This window comes from Enhydra lutris, unplaced genomic scaffold, assembly GCF_002288905.1.
Source record: "Enhydra lutris kenyoni isolate GAN:26980312 unplaced genomic scaffold, ASM228890v2 scaffoldscaffold1, whole genome shotgun sequence".
NCBI lineage: Eukaryota > Metazoa > Chordata > Mammalia > Carnivora > Mustelidae > Enhydra > Enhydra lutris.
The window spans coordinates 16,899,806-16,922,655 of record NW_019154085.1 but is presented as its reverse complement, the minus strand read 5'-3'; the positions used below and the strand labels follow the sequence as shown (position 1 = coordinate 16,922,655).

Here is a 22,850-nt window from a genome sequence, read left to right as displayed (position 1 = left end):
AGTCCAAAATAATCTCAGTCATCCTGAGTTAGCGTTTATTCTCTTCTCCTCACTGGGATGCAAATCACGTAAGAGCTGCAGCCTGGATGTCTTGTTCAGCACCAAATAAATTGACTATTGATTCCCTCAAGCTGACAAGGAAGTGCTTTGTCCTCGAGGTAGTTGAGCCCAGTGTCCCACCTCTGCCTGGGAAATCCCTTGCTACAAGTACTTTACACGTTGTTTTGTCTTAAACTCACCAAAAGAAATTCAAAAGTCTTTGAGTTTTCCTTCCTTACCTAAGACTAAAAAAACCCCCCAAAACAACAACAAACCCATAAAAGCAAGGACTTCATCACTGTATGCCTAGGGTCTAGAACACTGCCTGATGCAAAACAAGCATTCAGTAAATAATATGGAGTAAATGAAGACTGATTATGAAGGTGCTTGGCAAAGACTAAGCATTCAACATAGTTTATTAGTCAATGACTATGGGCAAATTTTTAAAACAGAGATGAACCTCTCTATGGGCAAGTGTAGCACTTTGTTATTTGTTAATCCATTAAAAAGGAATTTACTATGCAAAATTCTCCTAGGTACCAAAGCACACAAAGAGTATAGAAAAGGTACTTGATCAACAGCAAGGTTTTCCATTCAGGGTGCAGCACAAGTAGATAATTCAAAGGTCTCTGAAGTGAGTGGCCTATAATATCAGACGAGATCGGGCGCGTTCAGGGAAGTGGCCTATAATATCAAAAGGAAGCAACAGCAAATATGATATAAAAGAATGATTTTAAACACAGACTTGCGACAGAAATCAGTTTAAGGAATGTAAAGATCCAGGGCACCTGGGTGGCTCAGTGGGTTAAAGCCTCTGCCTTCGGCTCGGGTCATGGTCCCAGGGTCCTGGGATCGAGCCCCGCATCGGGCCTTCTGCTCAGCAGGGGGCCTGCTTCCCCCTCTCTCTCTCTGCCTGCCTCTCTGCCTACTTGTGGTCTCTGTCAAATAAATAAATAAAATCTTAAAAAAAAAAAAAAGAACCAAAGATCCACATGGCTATTAAATAATTAAGAAATTAGGGACTTCATGCTGGGCTTTCTGCTCTAGACTGGGCAAGATTTTGTTGGCCAAAGGCTATTTCTCTCCAGTGCTTAGAAAAGATCTGCTAGACCCCAGAAGAACAGCCAGGGGCTGATGGCAATTGGCTTGTCTACTGAGTGGGTCTGGGCTTTAGCCTTTGGCTGCAAGGAGCCACAGGCATTATCTCTATAGTCTAGTGCCATGAAGAGCACAAGGCCGTAAGGAAGCCAACACGTGATGAAAAAATTTAAGCATCTTGATTCCCAATGTCCTCTTTCAACAACAGGTAAACAGAGGATTCAGGGAAACTAACAAAGTTGGTAAATTCTTGAGCTGCATATTTTTCCATAATAATTCATGGCTTGTGTCAGAGCCATAGTTGACTCTATGAGGAGGTAATTCTGAAATCAGAAAAGAGGGTGCCTGGTGGTTCAGTGGGTTAAAGCCTCTGCTTTTGGCTCAGGTCATGATCCCAGGGTCCTGGGATCGAGCCCCGCATCAGGCTCTCTGCTCTGAGCCTGCTTCCTCCTCTCTCTCTGCCTGCCTCTGCCTACTTGTGATCTCTGTCAAATAAAAAAATAAAATCTTAAAAACAAAAAAAGAAAGAAAGAAAAGTATTAAGCATACTGGCACCAGACCGCACATTTAAAGATACAAATTAATGAGATCCCCATAATTTTTTCAAAAGGATCAGGAGTAGGTCAAATTAACTAATGAGCTAAAGTCTATGACTACATATCATTAACATGAATGGACCAGCTAATATTAGAAAAGCACACAACACTTAGCATGTTACAAGCCAGAGCAAAGCCACTGCTAACACATTCACACTTTTGTGATGCATAGCTTCAGTGAGGAGAGGGAGATGATTTTTGTCCCCACATGTGCCCTTGGCCAGGTGCCACTGTCCATGGCACAACCTGCATTAAAGCTCCATGTCAGGAGAGTGGCTGTGAAATGCAGATAATGGAACAAATAATACATATTTAAGCCACACATCTACCTTCTAGAGAACCTTAAAGCAATCAATCTTTTTTTAAATAAGAAAAAAACGAAGTCAATAGCATCTGAGCAACAGATGAGAATTAAAGCAAAATCTGTTGGCTAATGGCAATAGCTTTTGTGTTCTTTGTTGCTGAAAATGTGCATGCAGCAGCAACTCCAATATGCTCACACACTCAGATGCAAAAGGCTATGGAAAACAGTTGCTATTTTTACACGGGAGATAAAATCAAACACCGCCTTTCAGATCTTAATTTTCCTGAAACGGGAGAAGGAAACAAAACGGAGTTGCTCGATGTCTAAAGGATCTAGGACGTGTGATTTCCACCATGGGCAAATACAGCGTATATCGGACAACAGAAGGAATGTGCTCTATATTCCAGCAGCAGAGTATGAATTGGCCAAATTGAGTCATTGAAGCAAAAAATAGAGTGAAGGCTTACTTCAGTAATATTCTAGAAAAATGGGATATGTGAGGCTTTAATAGTTTTTATATATGTAGACCACTCTAGTTAAATCTGTTTTGTTTTTTCTTTAACACCTTAAAGAGGAACTTGTTTTCCTATAAATTACCACGATATTGTAGAAGTACTACTAATAATTATAATAACTATGTTAGCTTTCTATTGATGCTATAAAAGAGTATCTTAAACACAGTGGCTTAAACAACAGACATGGGCTGAAGTTAAGGATTTGGTAGGCTGGGTTCTTTCCTAGAGGCTCTCTAGACATAATCCCCTCCTCTGCCCTTTCTAACTTCTAGAGGCTGCCCTCATTCCTTGGCTCATGGCCACCTCCCTCCATCTCAAAGCTGGCAACATTGCATTCCTCTGTATTTTTCTTCTTCAGTCATATATTCCTCTTTTATTTTTTTTAAAGATTTTATTTATTTATTGGACAGACAGAGATCACAAGTAGGCAAAGAGGCAGGCTGGGGGCGGGGGGGGGGAGCAGACTCCCTGCTGAGCAGAGAGCCTGATATGGAGCTCGATCCCAGGACCCTGAGATCATGATCCAAGCCTAAGGCAGAGGTTTAACCCACTGAGCCTCCCAGGCAAGCCTCTCTTCTACTTTTAAGGCTTCTCATAATTACTTTGGGTCATGGGGGGAATCTGGGATGATCATCTTTATCTTAAAGTCAGATGATCCCCAACCTTAGTTCCATCTGTACCTTAACTCTCCTTTGCTATGCAACATGACATATTCACAGGTACCAAGGATTATGCTATGGACATCTTTAAGGGGCCTTTATTCTGCTTACCACAACATCTATTGAATGTGTATTTCTTGCCAGGTGCTGTTCTATAAGCATGTTACATGTAACTAAACACATATAATTCCCATAATAATGGTATATTCTATTATTATTTCCATTTTTCAGATGAGGAAACTGAGGCACATAGATTGAACAGTATGCCGAATGCTACCTAGATAGATAACAGGAAGAGCTGGGATTGAATTTAGCATTCCACCGCAGAGCCTGTCCTGTTTAACCTCTGACCTCCATAAATTCAAAGGCAATTCCCATCTATATATTTGGATTGTGTGTGTCATTATTATCAGGATGGTTAAAGCACAGCCCGCAAATTCTGGCAATCATAATAATTACCTGGAAAAAGGGCAAGTATAACATTCAAAATGTCAAATGGGAAGACAGAGTCTATAGAGACCACCAGGAAAAACAAACCAGAATTTATTGAGACGTGTCCTACTGCTATCAATATTATCTGTGTTGCCTAAATGTGATTTTGCAGTTTCAATGAGTCTCTCTTTCCATATTTATATATAATAACAGATTATATTTATATTCATATATTACATATGAATAACATTTACAGAATAGAGCTTTCTGTTTCTGTCTGAAAATTTTCATTGAAAATCCCAAACTTGGGGTACCTGGCTGGTTTAGTCGGTTAAGTATTCAACTCTTGGTTTTGCCTGGGGTTGTGATCTCAGGGTCATGAGATTGAGCCCTGCTTCAGGCTCTGTGCTCAGTGAGGAGTCTGCTTGAGACTCCCTCCCCCAACTCTGCTCCTCCCCCTCTCACACTTGTGTCTTTCTCCTTCTAAAATAAATAAATAAAATCTTAAAAAAAAAAAAAAACCCAAACTAAAAACATCTGATGACAAATGCTACCCAGTATTCTTTTTTTTTTTTTTAAGATTTCATTTATTTATTTATTTGACACACAGAGAGAGAGAGAGAGAGAGAGAGAGAGATCACACAAGTAGGCGGAGAATCAGGCAGAGGGGGAGGGGGAAGCAGTCTTCCCACTGAGCAGAGAGCCTGGTATGGGGCTCAATCCCAGGACCGTGGGACCATGACCTGAGCCGAAGGCAGAGGCTTAACCCACTGAGCCACCCAGGCACCCCAGCCACCCAGTATTCTTGAGAGAGATATCTCCTAAGAGCTGACTAAGAGGTAGCCAACATCACCTCCCATCCCTCACGTTCAGCCCCTGGATAAAAGAAGGATAGAGATTGAGAGAGAGATTCTTTGTGATGGAAAGTTGTAAGAGCAAAGAAAATAATGGAAAGGGCTGCTTCCCCCCATTTCCCCCAATAAAGTAAGTGAGGAGTCTGCAGGATGACCCCTGAGAGAATTTGAAGGCAGTTGTATGAAGGGAGATGGTCATCTTCCCCATTTGCTTGAGACGCAAACACTCACTGCCCCTCTTCCTTCCCCATGCATGCAAGCTTGGGTTTGGCTTGTGGCTCCAGAGCTGGGGAGGCACAAAACAGGGCTGGACCCTGCCCTGGAGAAATCTGAACATGTCAGGCTGGTTGGGACATCACTATGGCAGGATTGGTGGAGAGGAATTCCACCCTGGTTCTAAAACTGCCCTACCCTTCCCCCTGGGTCCAGAGACTGAGAAGCAGGAGAAGGTAGGATCTTGCCCCCACATCACCTTGGGGTAGAGACTTGAGGGGCAGGGAGGGGAAGTTTAGGTTAACATTAGACTGGCGTTTTAGACTCCGAGGCAGAGGTTGTTTTAATACCCAAAGTGACCAGAAAGCCACCGGCTGGAGTGACGTCACTGAATCGTGGACATTGTTTCAGCATCAACAAAGCACATTTGGAATTAGCTGTAGGACAGGAGCCAAAGTTGGTTTCTGATTGTGCCCTTTGGGGACATGCCCAGCCTCACTGTTAAAGTGAAGAGAGGAAGGCTTGGGGAAGTGAAGCAACCCATGAAGCCGGGCAGGGTCACGGACTGAGGACGGGGTGCTCTGACCCTAGACGCAGTGACCTCTCCACTGACCACTCCTAGCTTCTGCAGGTGCTAACGTGCTCACAGGCCTGGCCACACACCTCTGGTTCCAGGGCGGGTGAGTGACGTCCGTCTACTCTGTCTTCTCTAAGTCACCAGGGGTGTCATACACGCCGTGGTGGGGGACTCCCTCTCACCCCTCGCTTTCCCTACACTGAAGACGCATTTAATCCACCGCATAAACCAAGGGCTGCAAGCACAGCCCGTGCCTCTACCAGGCATCAGCCTTTGGTTCACAGCAAACTGATCACAGCCTCCTATCATCCCGGGAAGCCTCGGGGGCCACCCAGGAAGGCTCCTTCTGCTTCTGCAGGAAAGGAACAAGTGCCTTCGCAGTTGAGATTTTTATGCACTTAGCTAAAAAGGAGGGAACACTTGCCATTGTTTTCTGGATACACACAGATGAGCGATTTCACTGGGAAAAACCAAAAAGCAAGACAAGGCCCACTGTGCCTTCACAGCACGCCCATACCTCAGCATGGCACTGAATCCTTTCTTCTTTATTTTCCTCTCTGGGTCTTCATTTTCCTCTTTCAGCTTTTTCTCCTTGACTTTCAGTTTGCCCTTTTCCTTCTTCTTCTCCTTCTCTTTCGGTTTTTTGATTTTCCTGGCTTTCTGCTCCCCGTCCTCCAGCTCAGGGTTCCCCTGAGGGACAGATTCACAACTCAGAGCCCCTTGGCCGGAGTGAGAGCTCTTATCAGACAGACCGTCTGTGCGGAGAGAAAAATCAATACATGTGGTCAGGGGCACTCACGGTTAGTGTATCAAGAAAAGTTAAATGTAAAATACAGAGGGATGAAGGAACCATGCCAGAGTTCTAACCTTGCATGTGGCTACTTGTACCCTTTGAAGAGACAACTGCCTAAATCTGGTTACTTCAAGTAAGGTTTCCTGTGGGGAGGAGGGAGCAGTGGGTGGTTCAGCCAGTGGTATGAAAGGTTTGATCCGTGGCACAACACGAATATCTCTGAAAGACAGCTTGTTAACCTCGATTGGCTCCGAGAGCCCATGTGCTGGCAAACAAACAGGGCGAGTTTATTTCCAGGAGAGCTTTCTGAGGACACATGTAACCCAACTGCTTTTACCCAATTAACGCAGTCAGTCCTCAGGTTGAGGCTGCTTCTAATGACTCGAATAAGAATGTCAAGAAATGCATACTTAGTGCTCCCAGCCTAAGGGCAAATGACAGTTGGTCCTTGTAGGAAAGTGAAAGGGGACATTTCTTTAGCGTTTGCACTGTCGAATAAATTGCATATTGTGTCAGCCAATTCCGCGTTCGTTAAGCCAAAGGGTAAAACATATCAGGAAAATGAATTACTTTTAATATCAAAAATATAATTGTGATCCTTAAATCATTTTTCTTTGTCATTAAGCACACATCCTTGGCTATGATTCGCGGATGATAATGAGATGAAGAAACCGGGTAAGGAGGCCCTTAGTCCTACCAGCTTCAAGCTCTTCTGGTCCGTCATAGGATTTGTCAATGGCTGCCCGGAAACTCTCGTTGCAGCCGCGGCCGCGAACCATGTGCGGCCGGGGCCTGTGGAAGGGAAGTTCATTCTTCCTGACCTCAGCAACCGCAGTCTGGAGGCTCTCCAAGGAACTGGACTTTTTCAAACCCAGAGTTGGACCGAAATCTTTGCTTGGAGAGTCTGGAAAAGAAAGGGCAAAAATTGACCCTTTCCCCAATGAGGCATGGTGTGGTGTAGTGGAAAAGTCTGCTGTTCCAAAAATATTTGTTTGGGCATCTTTAAAAAGGGGGGTTTCTGAGTGGGTGGGGTTTGGGGTTTGACCCCAGTTTTGCCAACTTTTCGTGACCTTGACCAAATGGTTTGAGTTCTTGGAACCTTAGTTTCCTTTTTTTTTTTTTTTTTTTTTTTTGTGAAGTTGTGGTAAGATTTAAAATGATAACAAATACTATATAAATATGCCTGTGTGTATATATGCCCATACACAGATATCTATGAATTTGAACGTTTCTAGCAGTCTATAGAGATTATACATGCACACACACACACAGAGCATCTAAGATCAAGAGGGCTTCTCTCACAGTGCCCATCCAAAGTATTCCCTACATTGTGGCTTTTTAAAGATATATTTTTTAGAGAGAGAGAGAGAGAGCAAGCAAGCTTTGGAGAGGGGAGAGGTAGTAGGAGAGGGAAAGTCTCAAGCAGACTCCCTGCTGAGCACAGAGCCCAATGCAGAGCTCAATTTCATGACCGTGAGATCATGACCTGAGCTGAAATCAAGAATCAGACCCTCAACTGACTGAGCCACCCAGGTGCCCCTACACGGTATCTTCTACCACTTCCATGATCATTTTTGTGATTATTGAGTAACATACTATGCATAGAAATCAACATTGAAGTGATTGTAATTTTTATGATTAAACACTTCACTCTAGTGGCTATTAATGTATCATGAATGCAATTCATTTAGTCAATAAATAAATAAAGCAAAGCAAGAAAGAAAATAACTTTTCTGTGTCAATGCTTATTGTCCAAAACTGTATTTCTATTTGGATATCTAGAAAAGGGGTAATTTTTAAGTGTAATATGTAATTCCAAACAAACAAACAAACAAACAAACAAACCCAAAACCTAAGTGAATTCTAGTAATTTGTTTTCCGATATATAATATCTTTCATTGGCACCATTTGGCCCTGTAGCTGCCCCCTTCCCCCATGCCGTGACCTCCATTCCCAGCCACAGTCAGGCTTTCTGGTTGTCTGTAGCAGGATTAGGCTATCTAAATACCAGCGGCACGAAGATTATTTTAAAGATGGAAATAATTCTATCAGGGCCCCTTTCCACTGGGGTGACATCTCATGATCCTTTCCAGTTGTGAAGGAGGTTATTACCACATGGAGGCCACATTTGCGTTTCTGGGAATAAACTACTTTGCAGTTTTTCGACAGATACAGATTGAGTACATACTAAGGATTATGTACATAAAGTACCTTACTCAATGCCTCTTTTCCATATGTTCAACATAGAATAATAATAATTCTAATAGCTAACATGGCATGACAAGCTTTGTCCTATTCTAAGTGCTTTACCTGTATTACCTTCCTATAATCCCGACAGTTATTATTGTTAATCCCATTTTATAGATGAGAGAACTCACGCACAGAACAGAGAAATAACGGCTGTAAAATTACACACTCACTCTGCGTCAGAACCGGGAATGTCGTTAGGCAGCCTCACTCCAGCATTTCTGCTCTAAAGAGAAACTTGGCCTCTGCCCTCAGTTCGATTAGAGTCAAGCTACTTAAACTGGCCCACAGAGTCCTCATCTCTAGAAGAAGATCATCAGTCTAGATTAGTCCCGTGAGATTGGCCAAGTAGGCAAACTACAAAGATCAGAAGTTCCTATAATTCTGCTTTCATCATTAACTTACAGGAGGCAATTCTGCACTTTGGACAACATACATGATGACAATAAACACTGCATTTTATAGGCGACAGTGTATCTTGGATCAACGCAACCGAGATGAGCTTGAGCGAAAAAAAAATTACAAGAAATTTCAGGGTCAGATTTCAGATGCTACTTGCAAGTCACAAACACTGAGACTATGTTGCTACTAAATTCAAAAAGAGGCATACTTCTAATATTCTCAGGAAGGAAGGCAAGTTGAAGAAACAGAAATTGGATAAGATTGTTTCTGACAAGAAAACAAAAGGCAACATAGAGGTTTGGGGTATTGAAGCAACAGTAAAAGCTTTGGAGTTTACAGAAAATATTTTACACCATCAACCCCTCAGGATGTCTGACGTGAAGTTTGGTGAAAACAAGAAGATGAAGAACGCTATCTGAGAAAGCTTAGCTCCTCTGTCAACAATAGTAACCATCTTTTATTTATTAATTGCCATCCAAGAGATTATATTAGAGCCCAAACTGTAAGTATTCATGTCAACCTTTTGCAGTAAATTCTATGGAACATGAAAGTGAATAAATCATGCAAGATATAAGGCACGCTATCTAAGAGGAGCTCATCCAACGCTCAGCAAGAAGTCATATTTGAGAAGGAACAAATACACTGTGACTCATTCTAAGCAAACTGAACATTAAGTATTCATGGATTTTGCTGGATTAATAGATCCAGGAATTAATTCACTTTACAAAAATAAATAGAAGCCACAAATTAGAAGCATCAACTGACGTTGGCCAAAATTACAACCTAGCTGTATTGGATGTAGTAATAGTAAAATTAAAAGCAAAACTGCTTGAGTCCTGGGTTGTAAATGTGAACTCAGGGGTTGTCTGGCTTGGAAGAATTGTTTCTATTTATTCCTGGGGAGTCAACAGGATGTAGCAATGGCAGGCTGATGTGAGAGAGGGAAATCTGAAAGGTGGAAAGCCTTTGCAAGGATTCGCAGGAGTATTGAACTGAAGTTCCAAGTGAACGAAGACTCTGATGTGGGCCTTGACCAGGATTACATATCCCTTCTAGGTGTCCCAGGGCTTCCAATAAATGGGCACATTTAATCCCTCTTCCCTTTTTCTTACTCTCACCATTTCAAACTTAGATTGACATTACCTAGGAAATTCTGTAGCTTTTAGAATGGGAAGATTCACTGTCTATTTTTAGCCTAACCGTTTACACCAATTATATTTTTTCTAGGTTCCCATTAAAAGTAGAGGTCTCTCTGAAGGGATAACGTAAAGTAATTAATCAAATTCAAAACCTCAGTCATTCTATTCCATTGAAGTCATCCCAAAATGTGATGACTCCTCACATTTTCTCTGCAGTGGATGTGATATTGGCTGTGGCTGATTTTAAGCAATTGTCTGAGAGGGTGATCTATGATTACCATGTGTTATCAGTCTCAGGATGGGTGGACTCTGTCCAAATTTGAGCATTTACTTGTCCCATTTTGAGCATCTACAGAACTAATCTTAATATGATTGTTCAATGATTTCCAGGCCAACCTCACTTACTTGCCAATGCCAGGGAATAAATCTTTTTTCTAACTTTATTAGTAAGGCTTTATTATTTTAACTTATGGCTTCTATGTCCAGTGACCATGTTCTCTGAGAAAACTCATCTTTCCATCAAAGAACACAAACTTGACATACACAAACTTCTTTAAACAAATGATAGAACCATTACCAAGGGTGCTAGAAGAGGGATCTTACATGATAAAAATTATTCTCAAGGTCATATAATAAAAATATTCTCTTAAATTTCCCTGTGCCAAATTTTTCTTTAAAATAAGTCCTCATAAAGAGATATCACTGACTTTTTTTTAAAGATGCTATAGCACTTTCAAAGATTCATCTGTTCCTAAAGGAAGGAAGGGCTGGTTTGACTGAGTCTCAGAAGCCTTTCCCACTAACAGTAGAGGGAAGTTCCAGGATCATGTCTTTTGGTCCACCAAGCCAGAGACATATCCACTATTCCCTGTCATCCAGAAAAATACAGTGTTAGGAAGAGAATGGGTGCAAGGATTTAAAGGACCAAAGACTTCTCTGTGTGAGAAATGGGCATGAAACAGGTGCTGTGAGAGCTACTGTCTAAGTCAAGAGGAGCCGCTGCAAAACAGATCCTTCACACCCTGGGAAACCACGGCCCCCACCTTCTAGGAAGAACGTCCCATGTCGATGTGTTACAAAACAGAAAGTCCTTGCTGGAGGAATGTCTAGATGTGGACCTCGGTTTCCCTGACTCAGTCTTGGATTCCCGCCCTTGCCCCATGGCTGCAAACCACTGTTGGTTCCCTACAGGCAGGTGATTAGGATAACAGAGAACAGAAGTCTGGAGTATTGTCAATAGTAAGAGGGGAAGCTGTGAGACATGCCAACAACTCTGCCACTCGTTTCCTGAGTTATTAACCCCTTCATGCTTCAGTTTCCTTATCTGTAAAATGACGGTAGAACAAGCATGGAAGAGGACCTGACACATGCTCTATGCTCGTAAAACAGTGGTGACAATTACTGTCACCTCTAAACATCTGAATAAGTGAAGGCCTAGCAGGATTCATTTGTTTGGGTCCCCCACTGCATTCTTTGTTGTTGTTGTTAAGTTATATTTACTTGTACGAGAGAGAGAGAGCGAGAGAGAGAGCGTGCACACGCGTGCGAGCTGGGGGAGGGGCAGAGGACAAGGGACACAGAAACTCAAGCAGACGCCGCACAGAGCATGGAGCCCCCCTTGGGGCTCGGTCTCACCATTCTGAGATTAGGCCTGAGCCAAAACCAAGAGTCAGATGCTTAGCCGACTACACCACCCAGGTGTCCCTCCACCACCGCATTTTTAACTACAACCATTCCTTCCGCAAAACGCTGACGAGGGTTTCCTAAAGAGATAGCATCATTTCTTTTTTATTCAAAAGTTGAACTGATTTTTTTTAAACAACTCCTTAGATTTTTTTTCTTTTGAAATAGGGTATATGTCCACATCTGTTCACTGCATATAGAGACTATCAGTGGGAAGACTGAGGGGAGTCTCGGTTGCCCTTTCCTTAAGGCTGTAATCATTCAGTTAGTCTGAGATTTCACTGGCAATATTTGAACATCCCGTCCTAGCATTAAAATCTTGCAATAAGAGAATGCCTTAATCCAGAAGACCAGTAATTGGATCTTCCATTATTGATGAAATTGCTTCCAATACATTCTTATTAGAACATAAGGAATTATTTTGGGGAAGGTATTCACTTTTGTATATGTGGCAAGTTTTTCTCCCAGCTAGAGCTTTATAATTAATAAATACTTATGATAAATTAAGAATAAATAATGTATTAATTTGCACATTTCAATAACATCAATGGCCCTCAAGGCACTTAGTGAAAATTAATTAAGTTAGTGTTCCTCCCTCTAAAATAGAGGAATTGTGCCCACTAGTAAATTGGGGATGAGAATGATTGCAATGCTATTCAGGGGTCACAGCATGAAACTTAAGAAGACCAGGAATTCGGCAAGATAGCTTGCTTTCATTATCAATTTGGCATTGCTGTATTATGAGCAATGAACTTGGGCAAATACAATAGAAATGCTTTACTTGCTTCATGGGGAGTTGTGATGTGAAATTAATAGCCTTAAAACTCTTTGAATGAAAAACTATTATAAATTCCAAGTAGGAAGTCACAACACCACTTTATTCTCCAATATATCCCGCTTTGTCTTTTTATTTTAGATTACACTTAACTGAAAATTTTGTATATTTGATTTTTTTAGTAGTTTCCCTAGAGGCAAAATGTCTTATGTGCTTGAATAGATATCATTGCAAATCCATTAGCCTAGGAAAAAAAGTTCCCCATAATATCCAAATGTATAATCTCCCAAATTATGTTATCTGTGCTAACTATGTCCATAATGGGCCTAATTACCTTCCTGCCTATCTCAGTATTCCAAATATTGATCATCATTCCAAGCTTATCACTGGGTCCCGTTCCCTATTCATTACCATAGGGCATAATGTAATCTGGTTTATACATTATCTGCTGTCATTTGGGTCTCAGTTCTTTTACTGGCAATTTCCAAGTTCTCTAGGAGCAGAGATTTTTCTTTTAAGTCTCGTAAATCCCAGGGTCTTTCATCATTTCTTGAAATTCATGTCAAATGTTCAATAATAAACTTCTCATTAAGATTCATACATTTGCATAATCTCTCCTACTCTGTCTCCAAACATTGTCTATTTTAAAATGAAAATATCTAGAGAAAATATGGGAAGATTAGGTGAACAAATAAAACACATTGCTTTGATGATGAGTGTGGGCATGGCCCTCCTGAAGTCTTCAAATCTTTGCCACGTGCTGTTACACAAGCTCATTGTTACTGGAAGGAAGTTCATTCTCTTACAAACTGAAAGTTGAAATCTTATGCCTGATTTTGGATCCTTTCCTGGACTCAAATGATGGGCAACAACGTAAAGAACAGTGAATTTACTGCACCAAAAACATTCTTATGACACCTTTTTCCATTTATTATCTCTTTTGTGGATAAGGGACTGGAGTCTGGTTCAATTTAATGGGTAAATTATTTAAAAATATCTATATATAACCATATTTCTGGGTAGATTCCACTGAGACGACTAAAGAACTCAGACAAACCCATTCCCAAGAGCTGTTTGTTGTGATCTCTTGCATTCCCTCTTATCTAGCTTATTAGGAAAACTCTTACCTAACTAAAACAACAACAACAACAACAACTCACAATTGGCATTCAAAATAATAATTAATTTAAAAATTGGATAAATAGCATCGTCTCCAAAAGGGAATATGGTTAAGTAAAGGAAACAAAACAAATCAAAACTCATTTTATTATTTAATTGAGGGGGAATAAAAGGCTTATTTGAGAGTCCAATAAACTGTCTAAAGTAGCAAGCTTTTCCACCTGTGAAACAGGATCAATAGGGTTGATAAATGCCACCCATCACTTTCTTAGTCCTGTTGACTTGGTCTCTTCAGCACAGGGAAGTCCTACACAAATATTTGTTGTAGGGATAAATGAAGGTGAAGGTGAAGGATGGTTACAGCACATGGATGCCCCTTTTCTCCAGGACGGGGAGGGGGAACCAAATTTTATTGGGAGAAACACACCTCCGAGTTGCTTCAATTCCTCAGAGTGCTCAAAGTCTTGTTAGTACAGCCCTTGGGTTCTTTGGTGTCACTTTCAAGGGCTTAATAATTTCTGTCCTAACCATCACTATTCATTCATCTTCTCTGTGTTTCACCTTTTTATACTAGTCATTCCTTTTGCTTAACTTCTCTCCTTGTAATATTAACCTTTTCTGCCATTTCTACCTCCTTTGAGCGCAACTTCAGTCTTGTTTTTAACCACTGCAAGAACACCCTTATTTGTCTTCCAGCTCCTTCTTTTGTCCTTGGGAACAGGCTTTCACTCTGAACACAAATTGCGTCTGTGATTCCACTCACCGCCCCACCCTTTCCTTTTACCATTTACTCTTTGTATGGTTTGCTTCCACAGCACATCTTTCTTCTGCTTTTGATTGTTGAGTGGCTTCTGCTCTATGTGGTTATCTACTATAGTACTCTCAAAATAAAGTACAACATAAAGAATTCTAATAAGCCTCTTTAAAACCATTAGCATAACTAAAAGGTCAAACTGATTGATTTCTTGGATGGAGACTTAGAAAGATGTTTTTACATGATGTTATGTAAATTGAGTACCTGTATTTTTTAGGGTCAAACATTATTTTTGCACTTTTGCTTTACTATTTTCTCCCCTTTTGATAGCTGACTGTACTCAAAAAAAAAAAAAAAAAAAAAAGACCCACTTCAAATTCTCAGTGACTGAGTTATTTATAGACCTGATAGAAAGTGTGTTTTTCAGTTTGGTGTGGATATGAATAACAATCTCTCTATGGATATATTTTAAGTAAGATTTCAATCTAATGTTAAAGTGTCAAGCCAGAATTAAGTCATCTATCAATGAGTGTCTACTGAGTTGTTTTATGGCTCAGAACGGTGCTTGGTCATAAAGGTAACAGAGGATAAGTATAATAGTAGCAAACACTTCCTTGTTGCTTTATAATTTCCGAAGTTCTTTCCTATACAACGTGAGATCATATCATACACCAATGATTTTACCCAAATTCACTTGTACATTCACATCCAGAGAGAGCTCAAATGAAGGAAGGTGGGAGGACAAGACAAAATAACTTATGTAATGGGAGTTATTTCACTCACTATCCATCTCAGTGAGGGTAGACTCTAGAATGAATGCTTCTCAGACAAGGCCGCAGTTTGGAGAAATGAACTGTTTCCTGTGAGTCTACACTTTTACTTTTCACTGTTGGGTAAACACCGTATCATTTTTTAATTGAGATATAATTGATACATAACATTGTGAAAGTTTAAGGGGTATAAATGATGACCTGATATACATATATATATTGTCAATTAATTATCACAAGAAGGTTATCACCTCACATAATGACCATTTTCTGGTGTGTGTGGTAAGAAAATTTAAGATCCACTCTCTTAGCAACTTTCAACTATACAATACAGAATTGTTAACTATAGTTTCCATGTTGCACTTAGATTCCCAGAACTTAATTACCTTATAATTGGAAGTTGGGTCCTTTGACTAATGTTCACTATTTCCCCCATCCCTGGGGTCCTGGCAACCACCATTCTGCTATTTCTATGAATTTAGCTTTTTATGATTCCACATATAAGTGAGATCATATAATATTTGCCTTTCTCTCACTTATGTTAACTTAGCATAATGCCCTCAAGATCCAACCATGCTGTTGAAAATGGCAGGATTTCCATCTTTTTTATGGCTGGGTAACATTCCCTTGTATATTCATGCTGTATTTTCTTTATCTCTTTATTTACTGATGGTCGTTTGGGTTGTTTCCATGAGTTGGCCATTGTGAATAATGTGGCAATGAAAACAGGAGTGCAGATACCTCTTCAAAATAGCGATTTCATTTCCTTCAGGTAGATACCCATAAGAGAGATTGCTAGGCCACACAGTAGCTCTATTTTTCACTTTTTGAAGAACCTCTATATTGTTTTCCATAGTAGCTGTGCCAATTTACATTCCCACCAACAGTGCACGAGGGTTCCCTTTTTCCCACATCCCACCTCTTGTCTTTTGGCTAACAGCCATTGTAACAGGTATGAGGTGATGGTCTCTACTTGTTGCTTATGTCATGAGCTGCTTATGTCATGAGGGAGAGTCATTCTTGAGTTTCAAGATTTCTATCTTCTATGGGTCCCCTTGTTTAAACCCAAGCCTATCACTTCAGCTGATGCTTGACTGAAGAAACAGCTATCTGTTGCAGATATTTTGAATTCCGTACTTTAATGTGAATTTGGACAATTCTCAATAATATTTTATGATTTCTCTTTCCCTGATGACTTGAGAACCATTCTTGATGGTTCTTATCTCATGTAAGTCTCAGAACAACCACTCAACTCAATTCTCTTCCCATTCCTTTTAAAATTTCCTGAGTTTTCAGACAAAGAAATGTTGGCCTTCTGACTTGGCAAAGCCACTGGGATGCTCTACAAGGCTTTCTTTACCTCAACAACCCAGGAATTAAGCTCCTCCCACTGTTTCTGAAGCCTCAGAAATACAAGATAAGGTACCTACTTTCCTCCAAGATGTTATCATCTGTGTGCTGAGCAAAGATAGACACACATGAAGTGATAACACTAGATAATGAATAGAAGTCCCTTCCCATTCGTGAGGGATCCATCTGAGGATATATACAGATCCCCAAACTCTAGAAAATAAAAACGTTTGACTTCTGGGTTTGGCAGAAGTGGTATGTCCAATGGGTACCATGTTATCTCTTCACTCCACTAATTAGCTGCTTCTTCAGCATCCAGTAATAATTTAATCTTTAGAGCAATGCTATAACAAGCACCAGTCTGGCATCAGACCACTTAGGTTCATTTTCCAGTTCCAATCTACACGAATTATGTCACCTTTGATGCTCTCAATCCCTCTGTGACTCAATTTCCTCATTTGTAAATTTTGTAATTTGTAAATTTGTTATACATTTTACAGTTTGTTACAATGACAATTTTGTAAAATTTGTAAACCAGAGATAATGACTGCACCTTCTTTACCGGGTAGTCAGGGGGACTCTCTGGGCAGAGCCCAAACATGATGCCTGGCACATATAAGTATTCAGTAAACATTAGTTTGTGCCATATGTCTTCTTTTATGAGCAATGTTTACACTCATTAGGAGGATTTCTTTACAACCAGCAGAATGCCAAGAGGATTTCTGTTCCATAGCCATATACCAGGGGCCTGTGGCATCATTAGCTTTGACTTTTCACTCTTGATTCAAAATGAATTATTTTTGTATTGTTTAAGACTTTTCATCACTTTTCAAATTATCTTCTATACCCTTCACTTCTTCCAATAGCCCAAAAACCTTGTTTCTTACAGAGGTATTTTCCATACAGAAACCAAATGCTAAAATCACTCGATGGGAATGCCCATGCCTGGGCCAAGGAAAGAGCCGTGTGACTCTTCTCCCTCAGACCGACACGTTACACCATCAACAAAATGACAAACCAGACAGTGCCATAGACCTTTGGGGTCATGAGGCAACAGATAATACTGAACACTACAGAACCAAGGATGTTGACATATGGCATAGTTCCGGGCTGGAGCGGTGTGGACATATGAAAATACAAAGAGGACAAAACACCCTGATCCTCGGTCACTAGCTCATGCTACATGAACAAAGCAAGACTCATCCTTGAGGATGAATCAGACAGGCAGGAAAAGTAGGAGGTGAGCAGGTCATCCACAAAGGAGGAAATACTTGAGGAAAAACCTGATATGTCTCTTTGGTGGTGGGGATATAGGATGGATGGAGTGACTGGTAAGGGAAAGGGACTATATTGGGGATTGGTGAGAAAGAAGTCGGGGTAAAGGAAGATATGAAGGACCTTGAACTCTGGCTGAAAATGTGAAACTGCAGCAGGAGGGCAATGGGACTCCTTTACAAGTTTTTCACCAGCAGAAGGGCTTAGTAATATTGGCATTTTGAGAAAAGAGAACATAGAAGAAATACATAGGATAAATTAAGGAGCAGAAGACTGCTCTATTATATGGTAATGGAACTCACTGCAAATAAAATATCGTGGTGTTCACTTTCTTCCTGTTAACAATTCCGATTTCAGGCTTTTGTGAAGCAATTTCTTCTAAAACATTTTTAGTGTGGTTAGTCATCTTTCCTTACAGCGAGTAGAGCTACTTGCCTTAGACATTTCTCTGACCAACTGGGAAAGGCAGAAGAAACGTGGGCTAGTCTACCTGAGAAGAAAGAGGTGCTCCTGGAAGTGTCTCTTTGAATGGATAGGACAGGGGCACTGCCTGCCACCCACAAGCTTCCTCCTGGCATGGCTAAGCTGTGACTACCACAGCCAGACCCGATGCTATCTCCTCTAAAGCACACTTTATTATATCGTGTAATACATAATGATTAATGGGCAGTAAAACTAATAACATGGGGGCACACAAAATAAATGAGGTGGCAAATATGAAAAGGAAGTCCCACTTAATGTTGTTGTGAAATCTGACAATATGCTGGAATTTCCCTATAACTCAGCCTGAGGAGCCCCTGCCAGCAGGAAACAAGGTTACAAGAAGGTGGCATTTCCATTAATAACTCCCACTTGGGGAAGTCTATGATCAATCTTTCTTGTACCGAAATTCTTGCCGGACTGTAGTGAAATTTCAGAGAACGTGGAGATGCTGCTGCATTCCATCTCAGGGAAGCTCCTGGAGGAAAGGAAAGAACATCACAACTTGCCAGCTATCTTGACTTGCCCTTTTCATCTACCCCTGGTATTGACATTCATTTTTTTCTTCCTACCTAGCATTCACCATTCCAGATGGAATGAGCATCTTTTTTTTGGGGGGGGGGGGGCAGGGGGGGGAGTCACTATGCGTCACCTAGAAGTGTGCCTATGAGCCAGGCATAACTGGTCAGTCAATTGCATCCCCTTGGTTGGTTTGGGGATAAGTTGTTGGTCTATACAGGGCTAATTAGAACTAACCCTGGTAGAGTGGCCTAGAAAAAGCCATCTTATTTTCTACTAGGGTTACTGGGAGGGTAAGCCTGGAGCTGCTGAGGGCCATCTTGCTTTTCCATAAAAATAAAGTCCAATGAGAGGGACCAGAACTGGGAGAAAGAGCGCTGTTGACACTGATACCCTAGATCCAGCCTTCTCTTTATGTAGATGCTCCTCTGAACTTTTCAGTTGCCCGATTCAACAAACTATTTCTTTTGCAAAAGCCAGTTTGAAATTGGTATTTTCAATTGTCACCTAAAGAGTTGGCTTAGTACCCTATTGTCTAATACTTCTTCTATATACCAACCACCAGTTGCTTCCCCTCAGGTCAGACAGATACTTGAGCAACAGGGAAGGTTGTTCCTCGGTTATAATGGTGAAGAGATCATAGGTACAGATCTGATCAGAGCGGTGAGAACAAGTTCTGATGTTAGTCTATAAGCAGGCATGTTGTCATGTTACTGGTTGGGTTTTATGAGAGATAAATTCCCCAACAGAGACGATTGTATCAAACTGATCTTCTCACCTTGGCCCCTGACTTCTCGGTGAAGATGGGACCATTTGCCAGATCATTTCTAATAATGGTAGACATATAACTAATTGCTATATACTTTGGAAAAATAGAATGGCTTCTGAAAACAATAAAATGAATTCTTGTTATGGTTAACCAAGGGTTCAAACAACCTACCTACAATTGCACTAATTAAATACATTGCTTTGGATTTTAAAGTTATGGGTAAACCTAACATCTCTCATAAGGCACTGTTCTTCCCATTGCATTCCCATGGCTACTCAACAGAGGCGGCACATGCGGGAGGCAGTGGAGCTGCGGCACAGGGGGCGGTGTCTATTTCTCCAGGAGGGTTTGCACTGTATGACTATGTTCCTGTCAAGCTTCTCTTTAATGACATTTCTAAATAAATGTGAATCCCCCCAATTTTTTTTTTTTTAAGAGAGGGAGGGAGAGAGAGAGAGAAAATAGGACAGGGTGGCAGGGTGAGAAGGAGAAGAGAATCTTAAGCAGGCTCCACGCCCAGCACAGAGCCTGACATGAGGCTTGATCTCACGACCCAGAGATCATGACCCGAGCCAAAATGGAGAGTCAGAGGCTTAACCAACTGAGATACCTAGGCGCCGCTGCAAGAAACATCTTTGATGTGGACTTAGCATTGAAAGACCTGAGGTCTAGGCGAGTCATTTAACTTTTCTGGGCATCAGTTTTTCATCAGTAACAGTGGGACAGTGAAAAAAAACATGATATTGATGATGATGAAAACAGCAGCAGCAGCCACCTGTATCTGCTACATTCCGAGTGTGTGGGTGTCTGTACTCATTTAATTATACGAAGTATATGCTACAATATCCCCATTTTATAGCCGAAGAAATTGAGGCCTTGATAATAAGTTAAATAACATATATAAATTACCAGTAATGCCAATCTCGTGAATTTTTGTTGTGATCAATTGAAATTACCCATGAATGAGGAAGCCATAGAGCTCCAACATACTATGTGTGTGTGTGTGTGTGTCATGTTGCTGCTAGTAAAAAAAAAAAAGGGGGGGTGTTCTCCTCCACATCTGTTACAGACATTGGATTTAAGTGATCACAAGAAGATACAGAGAGGTATCTGTCTGTGAACACGTACTTATGGAGGGTCAAAATGCAGAATTCAAAAACATCCCCAAATAAGGTGGAATATGGCAAAATGTAGAGTGGGGGATAGGAGTCAGGGGAAAAAAAGGAGACTCAGAGCTGAAACGGACCTCTGGACAGACTGAGAGATGGTCCTAGGGACGGATTGGGAAGGAGGGGAGAACAGAAGTCTGATGAGTGGTGGCCAACGCAATCTGTCTGCTGCGGAGTGTTCACGTGGGGTGGGAGGCATGCAGAGGTGAAGATGGACAGAGAAGATGGAAAAAAGCGAAGACCACACTCGAAGCCAGATCAGCAGGTGCGTGATTGATCCCACCAGCAGTATGAGACCTCTGAAGTCTGCGACTGTGTCCAAACATCGTCACTCAAATACACGTGCTTATTTCTGGGGATGATAACCAAGGCAGGGCTTTCTGTTTGTACCATGCACTAGGTGGGACTCATTTGGCCCACAGGCGTGTGACCTTAAGACCCAAAACTGGGATGGATTCTTTTGTTTTGCCTCAACAACAGTAACAACAAAGCTGATCTTTATTTAGAACTTACTATGTGACAGGCTCCGCGCCAAATGCTTGTAATGTCTGGATAGCCCAAGAAAGGGTTATCATCATGAATCATCTTTTATAGAAGTCACCCTCCCTGATCAGAAGCCCTGGTTCTGCCCCAAAGATTGTAGAGCCCTATTTTACTTTTGGTAGTTAATTATAATAAAAACACAAAAATGTATGGCTTTTCTAAAAAAAAAAAATCTATATCAATAAAGAGAGGGCTATTGGTTGCACTGCTGATGCTGCCCCACCAAAAAAAAAAAAAAAAAAAAAAAAAGCTACTTTTGCTCTTCTTTTAAAGATTTTATTTATTTATTTGACAGAGAGACCACAAGTAGGCAGAGAGGCAGGCAGAGGGAAAAGGGGAAGCAGGCTCCCTGCTGAGCAGAGAGCCCGATGCGGGGCTCGATCCCAGGACCCTGAGATTATGACCTGAGCCAAAGGCAGAGGCTTTAACCCACTGAGCCACCCAGGAGCCCCTTAATATCAACTTTTGAGCAAACCAAATGTCATGTGTTATTCTCCCTGCCTTGTTCTGGGTAAGAATTTAGAAAGGAGCTGTGATGTATCATTAAATAGTTTTTCTCATCATCTTATGGCTGAGTTATTGGCACTAGATATAGCCATGGGGGGAAAAATAAATGTTTATGATGATTTAAAAGACCAATTATAAACCTCTGCTTTATTCCTTACTCAGCATCCTGCATGGCATGTAAAAACAGCAATGAAAAAAACACACTACGTTTGAAATTTTAGCTGAGGAGAATGTCCGCTTTCAGTTACACTTAGAGAATAAAAAACATTAGGATACCATTAACAGTTCCAGAGTAATGGAGGCAAAGTGGGATTGTTTTCTATTATTATTATTATTACTGCTATTAATGGGTCAGAGCATTCCAAGGCAGAAAAGCTGGGGACAATCCATACACTTTCAATAAAGCATTAACTTTTTCAGGTCAAAAGGGGGCCCAGCAAGCGGACTGCACCAAACAGTTACTAAATGATACCCTCGTGGCCTTGAAGAATTTATCTCCTGTCTAAAGAGCCTCACTTACATGTTTCTATTTTCTGTATTCGATCTCCACAAATATTCCAGTAAGAGAAAAGGTTAATTTGCAGATAATTATTTAGGGAGAGAGGGAATATTTTTTAAAGCAGAAAAACAAAAACAACCTGTCACAATGCATCAGTCACTGTGTGCAAATCTGGAAAAGGATAATGAGCCTCGTGAAGTAACAGAATTAAGATGAAAAATTAGAGGTGCAAGATGGAACGATTTTCTTTCAAGGGAAGTACCTGGTGAAATAATTTTTTCTCCATTGTTCATTTCACGAGATTTATATGTGACTAAGTACAGCTAATCCTGTCTCTTTCCAAAAGTTAATGTCAGCTACTCAAATAATCTGCTTTCTTGATTTAATTGCATAGTTTAACCTCTGACATAACCTTTTAATTCACACCATGACAGCCAACCCGGCAGAAAGTTTTTCTAGGAATCTGAGTAACTTCCCCAAGGTAACAACTACTTTCCCTTTTTGGGGGGTAGAGAGGGGAAAATTCTGCCCAAGATCATCAAATCCGCCACAGCTGCTCTGGCTGTAGAGGTGGCTTTCTTACTTCAGGGAAGGGGGGAAATTTATTGGGATATCTAGTGCGTTAAAAGTTACATGCACAATAGTGTCAGTATACTTAACATTACCAACCCACACCCTTAAAGAGAGTTAAAATGGTAAGTTTTATGTTATGTATATTTTACTAAAATTAAAATGTCTTTTTAAAAATTGGCTCTTTTAAAAAGCATGGT

General features: G+C 40.9%; 1 protein-coding gene across 4 annotated transcripts in view; it reads right to left on the bottom strand.

Moving 5' to 3' along the window:
- Window positions 1-22,850, bottom strand: part of LOC111141102 (par-3 family cell polarity regulator beta) — a 1,027,371-nt gene that overhangs the window by 293,715 nt on the left and 710,806 nt on the right. For 3 of the 4 annotated variants that reach the window (XM_022493436.1, XM_022493462.1, XM_022493446.1), the window contains 2 exons: window positions 6,778-6,984; window positions 5,805-6,042 (listed from right to left, as the gene is read on the bottom strand). In XM_022493436.1, the coding sequence (XP_022349144.1) occupies window positions 5,805-6,042; window positions 6,778-6,984 (445 nt within the window). The remainder of the gene's footprint in view (window positions 1-5,804; window positions 6,043-6,777; window positions 6,985-22,850) is intronic. The other variant, XM_022493453.1, reaches the window with a different exon arrangement.